Raw genomic sequence first — 15834 nt, forward strand, 5'->3', positions numbered from 1 at the left:
GAGTAAGGGGAAAATTAACACTGAGATGAGGAAAGCTGCGTGACAGTGGAGAGCTTAAACTATAAACTGAGAGGTGTTTCTAATATTTTGTCTACCCCAAATTATATCAATGAGCATAGATTAAAACATTCAGTTGCAAAAATACACTAACAATTAACATGATAATGAAAGCATTAGTTAGACTGATCATTGTGTGACATTTACATCATAACACAATTTAAGTGCTATATAAACACACCTTTGCACAAAGGTTTGGATATCATTTTCATGATAGCTCTAGAATTAATGATCAACACAGAAAAGAAGTGAATAGCTACATCACGAGTGTAATCTGTCTCACAGACGGCTGTTCACTGTGGAAGTACGCAACTAGGTGCTGAATTAATTCTTGTAAAAAAACATTTGGGTTTCTCTCAGCACATAATCGATAACATTGACAGAATAACATCTTCAAACGGAGGTAACTGACATTAACATCCAAAACACTTATGGCCATAAAGAAATTTCAGTTGATTTGAATGCATAGATGCTGAGATTTTAAGTCTCATACGACATCCAACTCCAACATTTAGTAAATTGGTAGGAAGGATAGTTGGCATAGGGAAAGGAAGAATTAATCAATCAATTAGACATTCCCTGGGCAGATAGTGCAGTTACATCACACTCTGCTTCTTTAATCAACCGCAACGACGTTTTGTTTAACTGACGGAGCAGGCCAAGTGTTGAGGACATTAAGGCCGCAGGAAAATTACACAGAAAATGATCAAATGTGCCAATACATAGAACACTGTTAAGATTAATTTTCCTTGTTAATCATACAAAAAGTGGGAATGTATAGCTAGTGTCCATATGTTAAAAACTAATTAAAATCCACAACATTAACATAATATAATTAAGATTTTCCAAGCCTTATTTTCATACAACCAGAATGTAGTTTTAGGAACAAACTCTTCATGTAGATAACATTTTGTGAAGGCAAGCGGCCAGGAGGTAACCTGAGGTAACCAGATTTAGATTGCTCTGCTAGGGATTAGTAAAATAAACCCATCTTAAAAGGGCTAATTAAGACTTGATAGGATTGGGAAATCACTTTGGAGGTCAGCTTACATTTGGGCAGAATTTTAACTTAGTGTAATGAGGGGGCAAAAAATTAACCTTAAACAGTAGATTTATACATTTAAAGTTGAATATCAACATTAATACAACCTAGAAAGTAATGTAGATGATAGAACATTATATTTCCAGGTCAACAGGCATGCTAGTCTTATTCAGGGCATTTAAACATGATTTGTGCCTGATGTAATAGTTACAGCACAAATGTTAAAATCTAACAAACAAAATGAATACAATATTATACAAAATAACTCACCTGTGGATAGGGGAACATGCCTAGCGCCAACTGTGTAAAGATGAAAGAAATAATAAGTGCTACAGGATATTCTTAGATTCTTCTTGAGACTTTGGAAATAATAAAAACATACTGGAAAATGCTGAGTCAGTACTGGGCCTGTGGAAATGTCTGTAATACCTGTACAAACTAATGCTTTCCAATCAAACAGCCCCTCCATAATGCTTACATTCGTGCAGCTTATAATGGCCAATTTTAGCAACCCTATATTCTATCTTATATTTCAGGCTGTACCTAATGTTTTACCCACCCTCCTAACAGATACTATGTGCTTCACAAAGGTAGAATTTCTTGCATGGCTGCTAGATTGGACACCATTAGACTACACAGGCTGTAATGATAATGCATCCACCCCTTGTATATCCAGTATATATACAAATGCATTAATCTATACATGCCTTTCCATTGCCAGTGTCTTAATGACATGGAATTCAAGACACAGCAGGAAAATGCTGCTGAAGCCACTGAAGTGTGCAGAACTTCAGACTTTCTGTCTTTAGGCCCTGACACACCAACCCGATTATCGGCTATTGGACAGTCTGGCGAGGTCAGTGACTCGAGTCTGTTCGGTGTGTTCAGTGCCGCCGTCAGTCGGAGGAGCCACCAGCCTTCATTTGGGCAGATATGACATGTTGAATCGGAAGGCGGTCAGTCGGACTCAATGACCAATCTGATTGGTGGAGTGCTAACCTGGAAATGACGAGCGGGATGAGCGGGACTAGAGTCTCTCAAAATCTGACGAAAATCTTTTAAACTGACCTTTGTCGTTCTGAAATGAAGACAGATTCAGCAACTGCATGGCCTATTTCTCGCTTAAAATGTTTTCAGAAACACATTTCGGTGAACTATTTTCGTAAAATATGAGATCGTATTCCGAACGAGCGGCCATAATGGTCTGGCTTTGAAATTCTGGAGAAGCCAGACCCATGTGACGCGTTCGTCCAATCGGCTGCCGGTTTTCATTTTTTGGGCGACAATACAGATTAGCGCCGCCTGCTGTTATGGAGCCGTATTACGTCTCGTGCAGAACGTACGCTCAAGTCGGCGTCACTTCGGTGTGTTCTGAGGCACTTTTTTGACCAACTCGGGGAGGCAGTCAGTCCGACTGCCTTTTCTGCTGATGGTCGGCCGTCGGGTTGGTGTGTCAGAGCCTTTTGAGGTAAGCTTAGTGCCCACCTGCTGATAACACTTCATCAAACAACATCAGCTAATAACCCCCCCACGATTACCACCTGCAGAGAACAAAATAGAGGGATAAAGAGAAGCAGGACAGGATTGTGGGACGGTTGTATGTAATGTGTGTACTTGTGTTATTTTGGCAGGGGGGTTGGGTGACAGCTCTCTCCGACATTTGGCAAATCACTCGGGGTGGGCATTTTTCATCTTGGTCAAGGGCAGCTTATTGGCAACATTACGTTATTAAAACGTCAAAATGCTCACGATCTTTCCTTGAACATAAATAGACCAACTAGTAGGCTAAAGATCAATCCAAATTGAGTGGGACTGCAAGCCATTTAATTTAACTTAATGCCCACATCCACAGCTAGAAATAAAGAGAACAGGGTCGGGGGTGGTGGTGGTGGTGGGGGGGGGGTTCTGCCATACAATTCCATCTTTATCACACAGAGATCATGTCATTAATTTTGACATGGCTCCTTCTCTCTGAACTCATCTATTGTTGTTATAATTGTATGATATTAAACATTACTGACAAACAAAGGAGAGGCAGAAGCCCAAATCATTTGTTATACTGCAGAGGGAGAGCTGTGGACAGAAACAGATGGGGAATCAATAGTGTCAGTGGGAGGACAAGAGGCCAGGGAATGTTATACTGAAATTAAAATGTTATTTTCAAATGCAGGGTGTCAGTCGATCTTTTGTGACAGAGATACTGATGCACACATATGCATCTTGTGCTACTTAATGAGCAACAGCCAACCTAAATACATATTATATAATCAATTCAATTTGAACTGTGTACTGCATTATACCCAACTGTGTAACCGCAAAAAAATTAACGGACCACTTTCGCGAGGATTTAGTGTCCCCTACATACATTTCCCACAATTCTGGGTACAAATGCCAGCTATAGTGTAAAGCCTTTTATACATTGTCACACCTCCATGAAAGAGATTCCCACACTCCAGACATCTGCATGGATACCATACTGTTCTCCTGATATCCTTTCCGGCTATGGAGCAAAAACAAACATCAATCAAAAACTGTGAGGACAAAGTTAGAGGCTAACTCATATCTTCACTAGTACAACTTTGAAATTATTTGACATGAGACTAAAGTTAAGAGGTCACTCACCGCCATGTATGCATTAGTTCCCACATACGTTTTGGCTATAGAATTCACCAACTGCAAAAAAAAAGAATTAACAGTGGATAAGAAAATAATGATGCTGTATATTAATATATATTATTCAACTGACTGTAATAAGCTACCTTAACCCTTGTAAATAACTTTTAAGTCATTACTTCATTGTCTTATATTATTGAATAAAAAAAGACAGGAGCTGGACCTAACTTACACCATCTAATGGCGCTTACCAACTGCTAGTACCAGCTCTACTCTACCGCTGTGCCCCGTCCTCCTTTTTCCATTGCAGATTTAGTACCGCCTCATGCCTGAGGCGAGCGTGGCTGGTTTTTTCAGGACACCCCCGTCTGTCACTAGTAATGATGACGCAGTGATTAGTGACGATTCTCTCCGACCAATCAGTAGTCTGCAGTTTTCACGTCATCTTTTGGTATTGCCTCAGCTCGCTTGGAACCTCGACGGAGGTGATACTAAAAAAAAGTACCTGTTAGCCGGTACCAGGGACTTTTTTCGTAATGAAAAACCAAAAAAGGCGAGTAGAGTTGAGTCGAGCAGGTACCATGTAATGGAAAAACGCCTTAAGTGTCTATTGACTTGTCAGGTTGATATTTTGTACGGCCCTCACACTAGGGAATAGGAGTAAGACAAGGAGACATTGGTGAGTCTGTGTGTGTGGATACAATGGCACATGCCATCAATGACAGGACTGTGATAATGAGTGTCTGTTCCCTCATGGCCGTTTTTTTTGTTATGACAATGCCCTACAGTGTTAGAGGGGGAGGGATAGTGTGTATGTCTGAAAGAGAGATAAACTGAAAAATATAGTTTAAAAAGACAGAGGACAAGTCAATGCTGCTAGTGTTATACATGCACGGTAAAATTCACCTTGGAGCTTGCAAGGAAGTGGAGGTTAAATATGAATAACAATTTGCCACAGAAGGGATGGTGTGTGTGCATGTGTAAGTGTTGGAAAGGGAGACAAAGTCCTCAGGGTTGATGTTTTGGGAAACGTTGAAGGTCTGTCCCTGATGATTACTTTGCAAACACACACACTGCCCCACACACGCAATGACTAGGCTATTGTCTGTCACCCACGCTTTCCCCACATCTACTGAATACATATCAATGAGGCTTTGCCTTTGTGTGTGCGGGTCATAATTATAACAAGTGATTTTTTTGGAGGCTGCAGAACAATGGAGGTGGGGGGGAAAGTTAATGTGAGAGGAAAACCCTTGGGATAGCACTGATGTTTTGAGTTGAAAATGAATGCAGTGATTGAAACGTTGACCATATGCACACAGATCTGTGCACAAACACACATAGATTGCACAGGACTGTGGTGATGCAGCTATAGACAATATTCTCTCTCTCTCTCTCTCTCTCTCTCTCACAAACAAATCAGTGTACCTGTGTGCTGACACCAAAGTCACAGAGCTTGACTTGTCCTCGGGTGTTCACCAGCATATTGGAAGGCTTGACATCTGCGGAGACAAACTGCTTGATAGAACTGCAACATCAGCACACTACTGCGTTTCTTTATCAACTCTGTTCTTTTTTTAATAACACAGAGCCCACACACTACCTTACTCACCTCTGTGAAGTATCTTCAGGCTCCACAGATATGTCAGGCCTTTGACTACCTAGAAAGACAAAAAATAGATTCACTTCGACATCATTCAACGTTTAACCAGGACATGTAGCTAAATAATTAATTGTCTTGGTTAATGTGGAGTGGTTACCTCCAGTTGAATACAAACTGAACTTATAGGTTTACACCTCACAATCTGGCTTTTTGGGCATGTGTCACTGAAGAGGCAAGGGGGTGGGACCCGAAAGATTCACCCCGAAATGCTAAAAGATTTGGATACTGCTGCGCTGTCATAGTTCACACGTCTCTATAATGTTGTATTGATGTTGCCCTTAGATTAGTATTTAGCAGTGGTTAGCTTAGTTAGATTAGCTTTCTTGTGAAAACCTGTAGGCTAGAACGAGTATATATATATACATATATATACTGACTGACTGGTGGATAATTGAGGTGTCAGAGAAATGTGCTACTCTGATATGCTGTTTAGATCTGAAATTCGGCTTAAAACTGTGTTCCCCGGTGCTATGACATAATGGGCTCTGGAGTGAGAGCTGTGGTGGCATTCTGGACAATAAAGGTCAATTACATACACTGTTGGCATTAGATTCCAACGTTTGTGCAACTTGTCTGTATTTCTGGTCATTGTTGTATGAAGATGATATCCAGGAGCAGCCAAGGTCTGGAGAGTGTCTAGTGAGTGTCTGTTTTGATGATCTCAGAGTAGCATTACTGCCATTTATGCATGACGTTGTCCTTTTGGTTCCTCTTACTGTGACCATGGGCTACCTGATTGTGATGCTCTCTGATTTTGAGACAATAATTCGCTCGACCCAAAATTCTTCTATTTACTACTCCTACTCACTCAACCCAGTTGAGGGGGAGAATCTGCCCCAAGTAGAGGAATTTAGCTATCTTTCAGTCTTAATAACAGAAAAAGGGTCGTAAAATTGACTACAGTTTAGGTATGTCAGCTAACTTAGTGCAGACTTTGTATCAGACTGTGGTGGCAAAGGGAGAGATGTGTTGCACAGCTTTCAATTTGCCAGTCAATCTTTGTTCCAGTCCTTAGGTGTGGTCACAAGCTTTAATGAAATAATAAGACTTCAGATACAAGCAAAGTACCAATACCAAGAAAATGTTTCTTCACAGGGTGATTTATCTCTTAGGAGCTATGCAATTAGGGCGGACCTCGGTAATGAGACGTTGCTCCTTCACAATGAAAGAAATTCATTGAGTTTGTTTGGGCACCTAGTAAGGAGGCCCCCTTACTGCCTCTCCTTAGAAGGGGTAATGGGTACAAATGACTGGGAGGAGACACTGGGAGTAAAACACACTGGCAAGAGCAAGATTTTTTTGTATATGGGTACGAAAGGAGAGGCACTTGTTTTTTGTGTGCAGTGTGTTGTTGGTCATTGTTTGACTCTACCCTCCTGGCTTGATTTATACAACAGCCATATAATCATCATATTTTTGTTTAAGTATTACTTATTTTCCAATGTTTGTTTTTTTATTTAGGCAATTTAACAAACACAAAAGTAAAACTTATAAGCAATAAAATAGAAAAAAACTAACAAGATCATCAGCAACATACTGTAAAAGCAGCAAATAAGCAATTCAAATGATATTGTTCAAAAGGGGTAGGAAGACGTTTAGAACTTTTCTAGTCCTACCCCCTCTTTATTTTCATTATTCATAATATAAATTCAATTCACATCCATCAGTGTCCATGTTTAACTCAGTCGGCTTGAACAAATCAACTCTTTTAGACAAAAACAAGAACAAAATATTCTGGACAGACATAAAACCATTAAGCAGTCCAAAAAAAAAAAGATTAAATCACACAAGAAATTTGGATAAATTGTTACTTTTTTTTAGCTCATTATCACAGTTGTTCCACAGACTAACACCCTTTGTTGTAATGCAGTGATGTTTCGTATTTGTTCTTATTGGTGTTTTTTTGACACAGATTCCTTTCAATTTGTGTGCATTTTCTCTCAGTTGAAACAGCTCTGAACATAATTTGAATTGTTTTGTAGTCAATCAAATCTTGAAATGTTAGTGTTTTTAGTTAAATAAATAATGGATTTGTTGGTTCTCTGTAAGTGGTTTTATGTATAATTTGTATAGGTCTTTTTTGGAGGATGAAGATTGGAAGTGTATTTGTTTTTGTTCCCCCATACCTCCACACAGTAGGTCAAATATGGGAGTATGAAGTAGCAGTACAGGGAAGCTTGATTCAGAAGGTCTTTAGCTTTATTCAGGATTGCTATTGATTTGGATATTTTGGCTTTGATATAACTTATGTGAGGTTTTCAACTTAATTTGTTGTCTATTATTACTCCAAGAAATTTAATTTCAGAAACTCTTTCTAGTTCTATGCCATTTATCATCAGTTTCTTCTCTGTGTTGGTTGATCGACTCCCAAATATTATAAATTTTGTTTTGCTTAAATTCAATGTTAGCTTATTTTCATCAAACCAGATCTTCATCCTGCTCAATTCATTTTCCATAGTATCCAGAAGCTGTTTCAAGTAGAGCTGTCCTCGACTAAAGAAATTCTTAGTCGACTAACACTTATATGATTTTGTCGATTAATTGATGTAATCGACAGAGCTGTGCTCTTTGAGAGGTGATTAAGACTAGAAAAGCACAATATAAATGTAGTTAATGAACCATCTGTAAAACTGAGTTTCTCCACAATTAATCCTGCAAAAGCACCACTTTAAATCTTGTGCTTACCAGAAATGTGCTCATAAGTTTCTTGGAAATGAGTAATTAAGCATGAATACCCATAAAAAATGACTCATCAACTAAAGAAATCTTAGTCGACTAAGACCAAAACGACCGATTAGTCGACTAATCGACTAAGAGGTGGCAGCCCTAGTTTCAAGTTGTCTCCACAGCAGAGTAAATTTGTGTCAACAGCAGAGAATGATTTAAATTTTTTTTGACACTTCACATACGTTGTTAATGTACAAAATAAATAATAATGACCCCAACACTGAGCCCTGGGGCACTCCACATGTAACCTGAAGTAGTTTTGATTTATGGTTTAGTATTTCGACATATTGGTCCCTGTTCTGTAGGTAGCTGGATAAGTATGCCAGTGCGATGCCTCCAATACCATATCTTTGTAGTTTTTTTTATTAATAACTTGTGATCTACAGTGTCAAATGCTTTTTTTAGGTTCAGAAATATCCCTACTGCATATTCTTTGTTTTTTATAGCCTTATTAACTTTTTCTATAAATTATATCATTGCAAATGGAGTTGTTCCGTTAGCTCTAAAACCATATTGTTGTTCATACAGTATGTTATGTTTGGTGACTAAGTTGTCCAGGTTATGTAATATATTTTTTCCAGTATTTTGGAGAACTGTGGAAGCAGTGAAATGGGTCTGTAGTTAGAGAGTACATGTTTTTCTCCAGTTTCATGTATTGGTATGATTTTAGCCGTTTTCATTTTATCTGAAAAAACGCTGGTTTGAAGGGACTGATGACAGATGTGAGTTAAAGGTTTTGCTATACATTCAATATTGCTTTTAATATTACTGCTTATTTCATTTATGAGATGTGAGAGCTGATTTTAGCCTATATGCTCCTGTCATTCATTGCTGAGGTACAAAAACCTCTGAAATAAATAAAGCACAAAAGCTCTCTGAAGTCCTGCTGCTTTAAAGGTGGTGCTGTGAGTGCAACAACTGTAGTGTGCAGCTTCACTCACACCCTCTTGGGTGCTTTTCCTTCTGTGATAATTAACAACTGTGACAGTGGAAAGGAGTGAAAGCTGTGAATTAGAATTAACACTGACTAAATAGCATTGTTTGATTATGGACAAAGTTAAAGGGGGTGGGGGTGAGACAGAAAAGAGGAGGTGGAGACGGGAGAAGGGTAATGAGTGTGGAAAAAAGATGCATTTATCTGCATCAAGGCCATTTCTATAAAAATGCTAGTTTTAACTGAGAGTAGAAATGGGGAGAGAAAAGGAGAGAGGGGAGTATAAGGGGAAAGCAACACTGACTTTGTCCATCCCTTCACCAAATAGAAGCTAATTGAAAAAGTCACACCTGTGGTTCTCTTTTGTTTTATTTCATTAATAAAATGAGTGAATTTTTCCCTCAGACCGGTTCTGTATCAGACAAACAAATAACAGGTCACATTTAAAACTGTGACTGCCAGGCACACATGGGATAGTCAAACTCTAATTTGGTATTTGTTAGATATTTTAGCATCTTGATTAGCACTGGAGCATTTCAACTGTTTTATTTATTGTCCCATTGTATGTTGTCTGTGGTGTGTCATGGATGCCCTGCACTTTTTAACTGCGCAACAAATGTACCTAGGGGTATAAATAAAGTAACCTGAACCTGATACATGATACATGATATATAAATAAATGTTTCTAAAAACTCCAGAACACACCTCTGGATTCAAATGCATTTCACTCAGTGCAGTAATCAAACTACTTGAGTGTTTCATCAAAACTTACTGCCACTGCGATCCTCCCCAGCACATGCTCTGGAATTCTTTTGAACACATCCAGAGAACCACCTGCAAAAGACAAATTGTTCATTCAGGGGGTGATATAGTTTTAACACATTTTATGCAATTTCTTAACTTTTATCCTAATGGCCTTTTTCGACACATTTCAAAGCCAAACTCATGTTGGCAATGCAGATTGCAAGACCTTAGCAAACAGCTGACAACAAAATTGTTGCTTGCAATTTTATCTGGTCCAGATCTACATTGGGTTAACCTGCATTTCAAACAATGCTTTGCAGCCAAAACTGGCACTCTTGCCAAGAAAAAACTGTTGTTCCTCTTACACTGGATATTTACACAAAATAAATATTTAAATATATTTCACAGTTAGAAAAAAAACCAGCACTGACATTAAAGAACTTTATTTCTAAGGCCATATGGTCAAATTTAAATGATTTATTTAAAATATAATAACAACTTATTTCACCAGTCAATTGCAGTTAAACAATAAAAAGAAGAAACACTAAATGGCAGAAGGTTTTTTACAATAACTCTGAATGTACCATGAGCTTATGAGTTGCAATTGAACACACCATTAAGTCCCATCTGTGTTGTTTCTCAGACAACTGTGATTCCAACACAACCAGTGTTGGAATCCTTTCCAGTGAAACACAGCCACATGTTAGACCGTTGAGCGGTCAGCATTTTAACCGTGTTAAAGAGCTACTAGCTAACGGTAGGCTAATGTTACCTGCTGCCAAGTGTAGTGTTAACTAGCGTTACATGTAGTGATGGTTCTATTGCCTCTAACGTCCATTTTGGAGCACCAGAGAGCAGCGCAAGCATTTAAGTGACACCGAAATGAGGCACCGAAATCCACTTTGCTATTCGGTCTGGTAGATACTGGTCGTTTAGGACTGGTTTCGGTAACCAACTCTAGTCAGAGATGTACACAGCTGCCTTTAAATACATCCTGAAAACGATAGGAAGCCAGTGTAAAGAGAATAAGATGGGAGTGATGTGAGTCGTCCTACTGGACCTGATCAACAGCCTTGCAGCAGCATTCTGGACCAGTTGTAGATGGACCAGTAATTGCTGTAGTCTAGTCAGGACAATATAAAAGCGTCAATGATCATCGCTAGCTCAGTATGTGATACAACAAACCTGAATTGACAATGTTTCGTAATTGGAAGAAACATGTACGTCAATAGGGCTGTCAAAATTGGCCAAAAATAACGTTTGAATATTCCTTCTAAAAAAAACGCAGAGGTTCGAATATATTCGAATATCTATTTTTCCGCATTATGTCCATAAGAGGGCAAATCAATACAATGGGAGACATAACTACTTGTGTAACGTTAGTCCTCTCTCCCTCCCTCTCTGAAGCGTACAGAAGACAGGACAGGCCGCTGATTACACCGCTGTTCGTATTTGGTCATAAACAACCGAGTCTGCTGCTGTTCCATGAATTTGTCCAACAATATTTTTCTTGTTGTCTCTGCATTTAAAGATTTACGTTTGCGTCTTTGTGCCGTCTTCTTCTTCGACTTTGTTGTTTGTTTACTTCCGGTACCGGCAGCCGCACGATAGAACGTCATCAACATGCCCACTTGCTCAATGTCATCATGTGAAAGTTGTTTACCATCCAGTCCTTACTGGCAGTCAGACGATTGTGTGAAACAGTCAGTTTGTCAGTTTCATCAAGCTTAAAAGAGATATACAACTCGATATCATCAGCACAACCGTGATATGAGAAACCTTTAGCATATACAATGCAAACAATATAGGACCCAACACAGAACCCTGAGGCATACCACAGGAAAGGACAGCAGTTTCAGATATGTAGGGGCCATGTGAGACAGAAAAACTCCTTTCCGAGAGATGGAGAACCAGACGAGGGCGCTCCCAGACACACCCACCCACTGACTAAGCCTTTCAATCAGGATGCTGTGATCCACCATATCAAATGCTGCGCTAAGGTCCAACAGCACCAAAACAGAGCATTCACGTACATCAGAAGACAGCATTTTATCAGTAGTCAGTTTTAATAGAATGCTTCTGACGGAAACCAGATTGGAATTTATCTAAAATGTTATGTGCAGTCAATTCAGCAGCTGAGCTTTTGGGCTGCAATTTTTTTCAAAATTTTTTGAAATGGAAGGCATTTTAGATATACTTTTTTAGTGTGAACGGATCCAGGTTAGTTTTTTTCAGAAGTGGCTGAACAACTGCATGTTTAAACTAAGCTGGGACACAACCAGATTCCAGAGAGCTATAATAGAGACCAGGTATGGACCAATACGCCCCAGTACATTTTTAAGCAAGGGTAAAATATCTACATGGCTTGGAGAAGGTTTCATACTGCCCATCAGATCAGTGAGGTCTTGCAGGGAAATAGGAGAGAAGCAGTTCAAAATCAATGACCGCGTTGGATAAGCAGAATAGGGAGACACAGAGGGGATGATGCTAGCACTGACATCCTTTATCGTATCCACAAAGAAAGAGAGAAAGTCACTGCAATCCTTTTTTGAAAAGACAGGCGGTGCATGAGTGACAATGCTGTTGATGGTGTCAAACAGGAATTTAGGGTTGCGTTTAATGGACAAAATTAGGTTAGCAAAGTAAGAAGCCCTCGCCTCCTTAACCATATTGTTAAAGTCAGTTACTAACTTTGTAGATATGTTCACCGTCTCTATGACAAACATAGAAATGGTGAACATATCTACACAGTTATATTAAAGCAGCCATATTATGCTCATTTTCAGGTTCATAATTGTATTTTAAGGTTGTACCAGAATAGGTTTACATGGTTTAATTTTCAAAAAACACCATATTCGTGTTGTACTGCAGTGCTCTCTCTCACTGCTGCAGATCCTCTTTTCAGCTGGTCTCTGTTTTAGCTACAGAGTGAGACCTCTTTTCTTCTTCTTCTTCTGTACTATCTTTGATTGCACTGCACATGCCCAGTAGCTCAGATGTAGATCATGTCAGCTAGCTAGCTCCATAGACAGTAAAAGAAAGGCTGTTTCTACAACTTTGGTCAGTTACAAGGCAGGATTAGCTGGGAGACTTCTAAATGAGGGCGCACATGTAAGTAGTTCTTTTGTTGATTATGGTGAACTTGTGTGTGTTGTAGCAGTGCTTTGCTATTGAGAACGAGGTAGCATGCTAGCGTTAGCATGCTAACGCTACGAGCTAATGGTTGCGGTTAGCCTGCTCATTTCGGCTTGTGACGTCACAAGCCGTGCCGATTTTGAACAGCTCACCCAGAGACTGAAGGCAGGACACATTCAGAAACCGTATCTCACTCTAAACAGTATGGGTGGATTTTTTTCAAAGTTTGTATGAGTGTGGAAGCCCCAGAGACACAACATAACACCCCAAATCCCAGAAAAAGTGATTTTTTCATAATATGGGCACTTTAAATAAAATTCAGTCTTTGTTATAATTTAAACAAGAAACAAGACAACAAATTATTATTATTGATGTTTCCTTCTGCTGTCAAATTTTCACACCATAATTTCCTGTTTGCAATAATCAAGTACAACTGGAAATGACTGATCAAAGAAAAGTTTCATGAAGTAAAGAGTCCTGACAGGTTAGACAGACTTTGCTGACAAGCCGGTAAATGTGCGAAACAGGGGAATCACTGCATTAACACACATTTGAACAAACACACACACCTAAAAAAGATAGATGGTCCCCCATCTCACACCAATCTAGACACGCAAGTACAAACGCACCTACAAATGCACTTAAGTCAAGATTTATCACGCTCTTGTCGCTTTTAGCACACAGGCATGCTAAGCAGATCACAGTGAGATGTTCTTTTGATCTGCAGAAGTGTAAATGGATACACAGTAGAGAGAGACAGAGTACAGATCCCCAAAGTCTCTTCTACACAGCTGTGGCTAGCAAAGAAAAACATGTGATCTACTGGCTTGGGCCACCAAGAAACTCACCGTCCATAAATTCTGTGCATATGGATATCCTGTTCTCTACAAAAAAGGCACTGAAGAAGGTGATGATGTAGGGTGAATCACACTGCAATCAAGAGAAGAGACATTGTGATCATAAAAGAGCATGCAAAAATACTGATCTTGGATACAAAAGTATGTTTATACATTATCCTAATTATGAATTTGAGCGAAAAACTGATTATGTGATTAGGAATGAGTGTAAAAGTGCAACAGCGGCACTAAATTGTACAAATGTAAAGTTCCTCATGATCATTTATGCTTAAATGACTGTAGTCAGTACTCAACAGCATCAATTTGAAGTCCATCAACTGTTTTTGTTGAAATAAACAATTTCATTTATGATTTAATTTCACACATAGCCTGGGAAGAGGGCTAGCTGAGCTAAATGAGGCCAGGAAGAAACGCATCAATATACTAAGCACAGATTAATTGATGTTTCCTCTGTTTTAGGGTAACCCCAACTTCTTTCTTCATGTTCAATATTAATAACACACACAATGCATATCATTTTAAGTGAGTTTCTATGCTCACAGTGTTTGGATTTATGCATTTTAGGGGCAAAAAAAAACAACCTCCTCTTATGCATGGAAAGAAATTCACAGATGGTGATCAGTAAACTCACATGCCTAGTCCACGTGTATGTTGCGTGTGTTTCCATGTATCACTGATCCCTGGCTTACATTGTAAGACCAAAAGCAATAAATGGCGCTTCTTTAGTTAGACTCGTGGTTTATTAACAATGTAGATTTGGTAGGACAGCAACATTCAGTGGAGAAAAGAGAAATTGTTGAGTCAAAACTAACCTTGTATAGAATTTCTAATTCTGACATGATTTGCTTCTGCAATTCCACTGTGATATCCAGGGGAATGACCTGCAATCAAAAATGTGCAAAAGGTAAAATAAACACAAGTTCTGTTGATGTTCTGATGTGGTAGACTAGATTGTTGGTCACTTATTAAAGAGCAACTTTCATTAACATGGAAAGATATCTCACCTTGACAGCTAAAACCCGCTTGCCCAGAAGATGGTACGCTCTAGAAGGACAAAACAGAAGACAATGTGAAACAAAACTGTAGAAAGCAGTTGCTTGAGTTCATTTAAATGGTAACATTTCCAGTGTGGTGTTTTATTTTTTTTTTTAGCCTTCTTCCAAGTGAGGAGCTCTGATCATAATGTATATTTTCTCCATTAAGCTAGGGTCCCATTACAATTCCCTTCAACGAAAATCCCCTGCACTCTGCCCCGAAAAAAGATGTAATGTTCTGATATGGTTAATTAATTATTATTGAAAATTGTGTCAATTACATTAACAATTTGTGATCGCTAAACTTGGTAATCAACTTCTAATGATGGTTAATGAAAGGACATCAATTATATTGCAATAAAAACTCCACAGGTCTTGTAGTTTCTGATTAAAAGTATAGTCTAAATTAGCATGACAATATGACTGTCATTTCTCTCAAAAGTTAGAGGACACCACCCAAAACCAGATCCAGTCAGCCCTATCGCTCATTGTTCCAGACAGTTTTGAGTTGCAAGTAAAGCAGCAGCCACAAACTAGCCCCGTAATGATTTAATTATCAAACTCCTTAATGCCAAACATCGGCTTTAGTTACAGCCCTTGAAGGTTAGTTTACGGCACCAGTGACAACACCTCAGTCCCTCTCAACATACAATCCTCAAGGACAAATACTGTCCAACAGCTGTTAGGTAATGGGAATGAGTCGGGCCCGTATACGTCACACAGGCTGGTTAGCTTGCAAGTAGGCTTAGTAAATGTGATACCTGGTTTCTCATCTGTCAGTGGGTCTTCCAGAGAGAATGTGTATGGCGCAAGGTGTGATTAATGCGTCTTGTATTGGAGTATCATATTGCTCTTTCGGCTAGACACCTCAAAACTGGCCCAGGCCTTTAATTAACGCCACCTATTAGTGCCATGTCAAGTATTTACCCACAGTTAGAACAAACACTGGCCTTTGGCTGTAGCTATGCCATGCTGTACGCGAGCTGTAATTTACACATCTCCGATTAACAGTCTCATCTCTGCTGAAG

At 39.1% G+C, this 15834-nt stretch overlaps 1 protein-coding gene across 2 annotated transcripts in view; it reads right to left on the minus strand.

Moving 5' to 3' along the window:
- The window catches only part of map2k5 (mitogen-activated protein kinase kinase 5), an 89369-nt gene that overhangs the window by 48700 nt on the left and 24835 nt on the right, over positions 1 to 15834 (minus strand). For both annotated transcript variants that reach the window (XM_031290280.2, XM_031290281.2), the window contains exons 9-17: positions 14777 to 14816; positions 14585 to 14653; positions 13764 to 13845; positions 9809 to 9870; positions 5325 to 5373; positions 5141 to 5214; positions 3722 to 3772; positions 3528 to 3599; positions 1370 to 1399 (exon numbers count right to left, since the gene is read on the minus strand). In XM_031290280.2, coding sequence (XP_031146140.1) covers positions 1370 to 1399; positions 3528 to 3599; positions 3722 to 3772; positions 5141 to 5214; positions 5325 to 5373; positions 9809 to 9870; positions 13764 to 13845; positions 14585 to 14653; positions 14777 to 14816 — 529 coding nt within the window. The remainder of the gene's footprint in view (positions 1 to 1369; positions 1400 to 3527; positions 3600 to 3721; positions 3773 to 5140; positions 5215 to 5324; positions 5374 to 9808; positions 9871 to 13763; positions 13846 to 14584; positions 14654 to 14776; positions 14817 to 15834) is intronic.

The sequence above is a fragment of the Sander lucioperca genome, chromosome 3 (genome assembly GCF_008315115.2).
Source record: "Sander lucioperca isolate FBNREF2018 chromosome 3, SLUC_FBN_1.2, whole genome shotgun sequence".
In the NCBI taxonomy this organism is placed as follows: Eukaryota; Metazoa; Chordata; class Actinopteri; order Perciformes; family Percidae; genus Sander; species Sander lucioperca.